We start from the raw sequence: 7052 nt of genomic DNA, 5'->3' as shown, positions 1-7052 counted from the left end.
GATTGAAAAAACCTAAAAGCTATGCACCCTCTAAAGTAGACCAATAATTATTAAATGAATATTGTTCCGCTAATTATGAAATTGTAGTCTAAATTGTTAAATTAATTCACTTAAACTTGGGATACGATTAACAAATTCTTCTAGAAACCAATCAATATATAAGTGAATACATGTTTTTATTTGGTTTTGATTTTTGTTTTCCTGACTTTTTAAAAATACATTTGCATTCATTGTGGACGTAATAAAAATTCTTCTTTTAAGCAGTGAAGAGAATAAATGTATGATTATGGTCTTCTCTTGCGGTCAACCAGTCATGTACAAGTTCAAAAGACTCCGGAACATTATTGCTCGCCTTGTTTTCCGTCAGTGTTAAATTTACGTGGGAACAACTTCCTTAATCGTTGCACGCGCGTAAGCTGTCTTAAATACTGTAGCTAGCTAGCTAGCTAGCTAGAATTAAACAACATCGGACTAATATTATTTTAACAAGCTCCGTAATTCATCTTCGTGGACATATTAATAACACCATGGAGACCATTTTAGAGCAACAGCGTCGTTATCACGAGGAGAAGGAAAGACTGATGGACGCAAAAACAAAGGAGATGCTTCACAAGAAAACGACGGTATTTTGGGCTATTTAGAGCTATTCGCTAACCGGTTAATGTGTCTTGTTTGAATGGCTACATAAAGTCCGGCTGTTTATAGCCATGTAGCTTGCCGCTTCAAGGCATGGCTTGTTTTTATAAAAGTAATGTCGATTAATTAAGAATCTTAATGTAGTGGACCGTGACGCAGTGGTAGCTAATAGGTTTTTGCAGTCATTTAGCTAACCTAGCTAGTTAGTCATTGAGTAATGGGATTCACACCTAAGTTATATCTGTCGGCAGCTAGCCATGCAGTCAAGTTAGCCAAGATATGCTGTTTCCAGTAGACAACGGAGCTGTTCGCAAATAGTAATTTTAACTTAGACGATCAATATACTATTATTTAGCTCGTATCCCTCTCTTTCAGTTGCGCGACCAGATTAATTCCGATCATCGAACACGAGCCATGTTGGACGTAAGTTTCTTTCTGCTTTAGCTAGATAACATTCATAATGTATTTGTATTTATTAAAAAACGAATGTCCTAATTTTATTGAATAGGTTAATTGTTAACGCTGTTCTACTTATATAGAGGTATATGGAAGTATGCGGAATCCTCAGAGACTCCTACGAGGACAAAGATGGGTAAGAGGTTTTGTTTTTTTTCCCCCTTGACCGATGATTTATTTTTATTCCTGTTACCAAAAAGTCTAGCACAGCATATGCAGTGTATCATTTTATCTCCTTTTGCATTAGTATGAGAAAGGAAGAGCTCGGTGCCATATCTGGTCCAAATGAGTTTGCTGAGTTCTACAACCGACTGAAACAGATCAAGGAATTCCACCGGAAACATCCCAATGAGGTAATGCACCAGCTGCTTGCTTGTACATTAAAAAAGTGCTCTACAGCACTGTAAATTCCACACACTCCTGCAAAATAACTGTTGAAAAGTACGCTGCAGGTTGTGGAGGTTCACGTTCACCTTTTGTTTTTCTTGCTTGTGTTCACCTCCTCATGCACACAGATCAGTGTGCCCATGTCAGTGGAGTTTGAGGAGCTGGTAAAAGCCAGAGACAACCCCAGTGAGGAAGCGCAGAGTGAGTCATACTTGCCTGAGTGCTTAGAATATTCTGTTTAGGTATCTTTTGTCAGGTAGTGCCACCTGCTTCCTGTTTTAACTTGTCAGTTATGTGGTGTCCTGCCAGATCTAGTAGAATTCACTGACGAAGAAGGATACGGTCGTTACCTGGATCTCCACGACTGTTACCTGAAATACATCAACCTGAAAGGGGCAGAGGTAAAGCATCCTTTCCTCTGTGATGCACTTGTGTTTAAGGGAGCCCTGGTGGATGGTTCTTTGACATCTTGCTCTGTTAATCTCTTAGAAACTGGAATACGTCTCCTATTTGTCATCATTTGATCAACTCTTTGATATCTCTAAAGACAGGAAGAATGCAGAATACAGGAAGTAAGTCCAGATTTGATATATAAAGTTTGATTTTTCCTTTTTTGCATAACATACAAAGGGTTATTTATTCCAAGTTCCAAGTTTATACAGTTATCAGAGCAATCAATTGTAACAGCTGAATGGGAGTATTGTGTTTCTGTTTATTTAATGCCCTCTGTGGCCAGTTGGTTTTCTTATTGGTTATCTGAAATGTATGTCATTGGTTATTATTTCTTTTGTGCCAGTCAGTTTTTCATGCCTTCAAGTATAATTCCACCCAGAAGAGATGTCCCGACTGGACTGATTTCCTGAGCTGTATGTTGTGTTCTGGGCAGGTACCTGGAGATGCTCCTGATGTATCTGCAGGATTACACCGACCGTGTCAAACCCTTGCTGGATCAGAACGAGCTGTACGGGAAAGTGCTGGTTGACTTTGAAAAGAAGTGGGAGAACGGGACGTTTCCCGGCTGGCCGGTGGGTTCCCCTCTGAGGGCTCGGCCCTCAGGTCTGCCTGTTTGGCACTTGCCAACATTGTGGTGGTGTATAGCTGCGGAGTGCAGGCGGTGCTGCCCGGTTTTTGATGTGTCTGCAGATGATGTACTACATAAACGTGTCTCTTGAGGTGAAAGAAAGCACTGTGCCCAGTTCTATAATAGCTGTCTGAAATGGAATTTGTGGAATGTAACTATTTTATTTGTGTGTGTGTGTGTGTGTGTGTAATAGAAAGAAGCTAGCAGTGCTCTGACCCATGCTGGAGCTCATCTGGACCTGTCTGCATTCTCCTCCTGGGAGGTAAAGCTCCCAGCCATGAACAGACATGACCCTATTCATCATGCCTGCAGTTCTTCCTGGACAAACCCTCCTTTATTTCATGTTACATTTAGACCCAATGACATTACCCGCACAGATGGACGCACGTACGGATATCTTTAAGCTCATGGCACGGCCCGGTAGGGAGTTGACATTTGTTAACATCTGTCTCTCTGCAGGAGTTGGCCTCCCTGGGTCTGGACAGATTGAAGTCTGCCCTCATGGCTCTGGGATTGAAGTGTGGGGGGTGAGTGTCCGCACGTGAGCGTAGCGCCGTTTGCCTGATCAGCATCCGTTTTCAATCCATAGCGGAAAACAAATTCGGCCGATTTTGGTACATGCGTTTTATTCTCGTGAAGCTGGCGTGTCCCTAAACGGCTGTCGTCTCTGCCGATAGCACACTGGAGGAAAGGGCACAGCGACTGTTCAGCACTAAAGGCAAATCTCTGGAGGCGCTGGATCCCTCTCTCTTTGCTAAAAACCCTAAAGCTAAAGGACCAAAGAAGTAGGTGTCACAAACCTCTGGCATTGTGGTTTAGTTTGACTGGCACTCTGCACTAAGCCCACAATCCTCCATTCACAGAGACACAGAACGCAACAAGGAGATTGCTTTCCTGGAGGCCCAGATTTATGAATATGTAGAGATCCTGGGGGTAAGTGGCCAGTACTGACGGTCATCCTGCTTTGTGGAAAAGCATGGCTGGTGAGGGTGATGGTTTTGGCATGCTCACATGTAAGAGCAAACCCGCAAGATGATCACCTAGGAAGTAGTCGCAAGGTTTGCCACGCTAATGTGGCTCTCCTCCCTGCGCAGGAGCAGAGGCAGCTGACCCACGAAAATGTGCAGAGGAAGCAGGCGCGCACGGGCGAGGAACGCGAGGAGGATGACGATGAGCAGCCCAGCGAAAGCGAGAGCGAAGACGAGGACAACGAGATCATCTACAACCCCAAGAATCTGCCGCTGGGCTGGGACGGGAAGGTAGCGGCCGGCCAGAGCGTTGGGCAGAAGGGACAGTTAGATGGTTGTGAAACGCGTGTACTGGGGGAAACGAAGAAATTTTGTTATAGGATGTTGGGCGAAACCATGTTCCTCAGGACTGTGGGCTGCTGTAGAGTGTTTTTGCTATTGTGCTTGTTCAGTGCTCTTGTTATCTTGAAATTCTCTCTTTTTTTCCCTCTCTAGCCAATTCCATACTGGCTGTACAAACTTCATGGCCTGAATATCAACTACAACTGTGAGATCTGTGGGAACTACACATACAGGGGGCCCAAAGCCTTCCAGAGGCACTTTGCAGTAAGTGCATTACTTCCTGCCTGCCATCAAAGCTTTGCCCCTCTTGTGGCATTTACCCCAAGGAGCCGTGTGTCTGCCGAGCCTTACCGGAGCAGCAGAGCTACTCAGCTCTTAGACTGTGTTTGCGTTCCAGTGAGACAGTGAACTTCTGAAATTTAACTGACAATTCAAACTTTTTATCTTATTCATGAACTTACTGTAACAAATGATCTAGAAATTAAGTGTTTATGTTCATTTGAAATGGCATATCCATATCAATTCTCACATGTCAATATACAGGGATGTTTAGGCAGTAGATCTTTTCTCCCTTATTTTTTCTTTATCAGATCTCACATAGTGGCATTCATAACATTATCATTGTCCTCCATCCTTGCTGATTTGTTCTGGTGATCATTTAAATCACAACACACACACAGTAAAATGTACTGAAGTAGCCCTAAACTAAAAACAAGGACATATTTGCGCTCCACCTCTCAGGAACTGCTGCGTAGCCCATCCAGTGGCGAGACATAGCCATCCTCTCTTCGATGCCAAGAAGCCTGGCAAACACAGCCATAAAACCTTTTGTGAACCTCTCCCTTTCAGTCCCAGCGCTGATTTTCTTTTCAGTGAACACGTGTGCTCGCGGACTTGGTTTCTTAAAGGGGATGCGAATTTGAGGGGTAGCAGAACTGAATGCACCACCCAGCCTTCTTGTCCCCAGCACTTTTCAATGCTGTTAGACCTGTGGACCAACATGACTAAACAGAGTTAAAGCCAATAGACACTTGCTTTGCAGAATTGGCCAAAATGAGTAACCGAGTTTACAAGGGATTCGAATATTGTTCAGCCAAACAGGTCTTGCATGCAGACCCTGGAATCACTTCCCTTGGGTGATGAACAACTTTGAACATTTTAGTCCTCCAACCTTGGCAGTAAATTGGGAAGTGAATAGCCTTCCTTTTTCTTTGATTTTCAGTTGTCCAAATCACAATTTGAAATTGTTTTGGGACCCAAAGTTCAAATCCATCTGTGTCTATTACTTACCACAACAACAACCCCTACAGTGAATCTGATCGTGGCCTGGCTGACAAATGAGATCTATTTTAATGGCTTGTGTAAGGCTGGGTGGCTTGAACTGCACTGTCTGACTTGCTCTGTGCAGTAGTGATTGCACAGCCTAACGTCATGACCATAGAATGCATTCATAACAGGCCTCATATTAAAGTTTAAACAATATAATAGAGAAATATGTGATGGAAATGCATTATAAACATACATGAGGTTGGTGTTGAACTCCTGTCACATTTTAGGGACACTTACCCTTGGCTTTCAGAGTTGCCTCTGCTGATTGCTAACTTAAAATTCTTAATTTTGTACAACTGTATATACAGAAATCCCAGATTTAATGTGCCAATGTTTGGACAGGATTTGAAAACCCATCCATGATCGTACTGTCTGCTTAAGGGTTCACTTTGGCCTTGTTGTGCTGTTAGCAAGCGCTCCTTCGTGCAGTGGGGTAGACTGGCAGACAGGAGCTGTATGGTGATTTCTCCCTCTTCTCTCTGGTACTCAGGAGTGGAGGCACGCGCACGGAATGCGCTGTTTGGGCATCCCCAACACTGCCCACTTTGCCAATGTCACTCAGATTGAAGACGCTGTGTCCTGTGAGTAGCACACACATGCAGCTCCAAATGCTGACAATTTATTTGTTGTACCTCCTTTGTTAAAGGGGTGGGTGTGTGTGTGTGTGTGTGTGTGTGTGTGTGTGTGTGTCAGTGCGCGCGCACACACACACACACACACACACACACACAAAGTGCCAGTGCAAAGGTTATATATTGGACAATCCTTGGCCATGGTAAATTAACATAGATTTTAATTTTAAATAATTGGTTAAAATGGAAACAAATTAAGTGTTGATTGTATACACTAATTGTGGCCATGTAAGAAGATTTTTTTTTTTTTTTCTTCTTCTTCTTTAAATCTCTTAGTGTGGTCAAAACTGAAGTCACAGAAGGCATCAGAGCGCTGGCAGCCAGACACAGAGGTAATTTGTCCTGACGTCAATGCAACCTGACCAGCATATGTTGAATGGAATTTACCTGCATCAGCAGATAGGCCAGTGTTCTGGATTGTGGTAAAAACATCCTTATGAACCAGGCCATGGCAACAGACCACAAGAGGGTCTAGAAGCATCTATGATCACTGATCTCGGTCCTCTCTCTCTCTCTCTCTCTCTCTCTCCCTCTCTCCTCTCCCTCTCTCTCTCTCCCTCTCTCCTCTCTCTCTCTCTCTCTCTCTCTCGCACTTACTTGCTCTCTCTCACCATCTCAGGAAGAGTATGAGGACTCCAGCGGAAATGTGGTCAACAAGAAGACCTATGAAGATCTAAAGCGTCAGGGGCTGCTTTAGGGCTCTGAGACTGAGGCGCCATCTCAAGAAGACAAGTGTGTTGTGAAGCCAGGGGATGTCTGTTTTCCCTTCTCTCCGTTTTGGACTTGTGTACCTTTCTCAGAAAAATAACCTTGTAGATTTTTGTGTTTTCATGACTTGCTTATTTTTCATTAAGCCCTCTGACATATGAGAGAAGACAAGTATAGATTTCGGTATTCAATAAATCTCAACGTTTTTGTCAAGTGTGTAGTTTTTGTGTGGAACATGATTTTAAAGAATTCCAAATTCGCAGTGCTTTGTTTCAGTGTTGGTTTAAGGTTGATTACATATGTGTATTTGCACAATAGTTCTTGCTAGTCTTTGATAGTTCCAAATGATCAAAAAACACTTTATGCTGCCATTTTTCAAAGAGGGAGGGTTCTTGACGGACATTGAGGACTGCGTGTTTGTTCCTGTGAGGTTGTTGTCATTTTTAATGAAGAGTTAGAATTGTTTTATCTTCTTAATGACTAACAATATTTGTAAACAGTAATAAGTGAAAC

General features: G+C 43.0%; 1 protein-coding gene across 2 annotated transcripts; it reads left to right on the top strand.

Moving 5' to 3' along the window:
* Positions 1–377: 377 nt before the first annotated feature.
* On the top strand, positions 378–6752 carry sf3a3 (splicing factor 3a, subunit 3). Of its 2 annotated transcripts, XM_027009787.3 has the most exons (17): positions 378–623; positions 1012–1059; positions 1176–1228; positions 1340–1445; positions 1608–1680; positions 1789–1880; positions 1969–2051; positions 2366–2504; positions 2754–2822; positions 3020–3087; positions 3238–3345; positions 3424–3493; positions 3655–3819; positions 4024–4134; positions 5690–5780; positions 6108–6163; positions 6451–6752. In XM_027009787.3, exons 1-17 carry the CDS (start codon positions 528–530, stop codon positions 6526–6528), a joined length of 1506 nt encoding a protein of 501 aa, XP_026865588.1. In that variant the 5' UTR covers positions 378–527; the 3' UTR covers positions 6529–6752. The 2 variants fall into 2 exon arrangements, with proteins under 2 accessions (XP_026865588.1, XP_081572412.1); XM_081716286.1 differs by lacking the exons at positions 3020–3087; positions 3238–3345; positions 3424–3493.
* Positions 6753–7052: the final 300 nt, after the last annotated feature.

The sequence above is a fragment of the Electrophorus electricus genome, chromosome 6 (genome assembly GCF_041902795.1).
Source record: "Electrophorus electricus isolate QZ-2024a chromosome 6, ASM4190279v1, whole genome shotgun sequence".
Lineage (NCBI taxonomy): Eukaryota > Metazoa > Chordata > Actinopteri > Gymnotiformes > Gymnotidae > Electrophorus > Electrophorus electricus.
Note: the sequence above shows the minus strand (reverse complement) of the source record. Positions and strands in the feature narration are given on the sequence as shown.

Coding starts and splice junctions, on each gene's coding strand:
- sf3a3 (XM_027009787.3), top strand. CDS start 528: ATGGAGACCATTTTAGAGCAACAGCGTCGTTATCACGAGGAGAAGGAA. Junction 1,681..1,788: donor CCCCAGTGAGGAAGCGCAGA/GTGAGTCATACT, acceptor GTGTCCTGCCAG/ATCTAGTAGAATTCACTGAC. Junction 4,135..5,689: donor CCTTCCAGAGGCACTTTGCA/GTAAGTGCATTA, acceptor TCTGGTACTCAG/GAGTGGAGGCACGCGCACGG.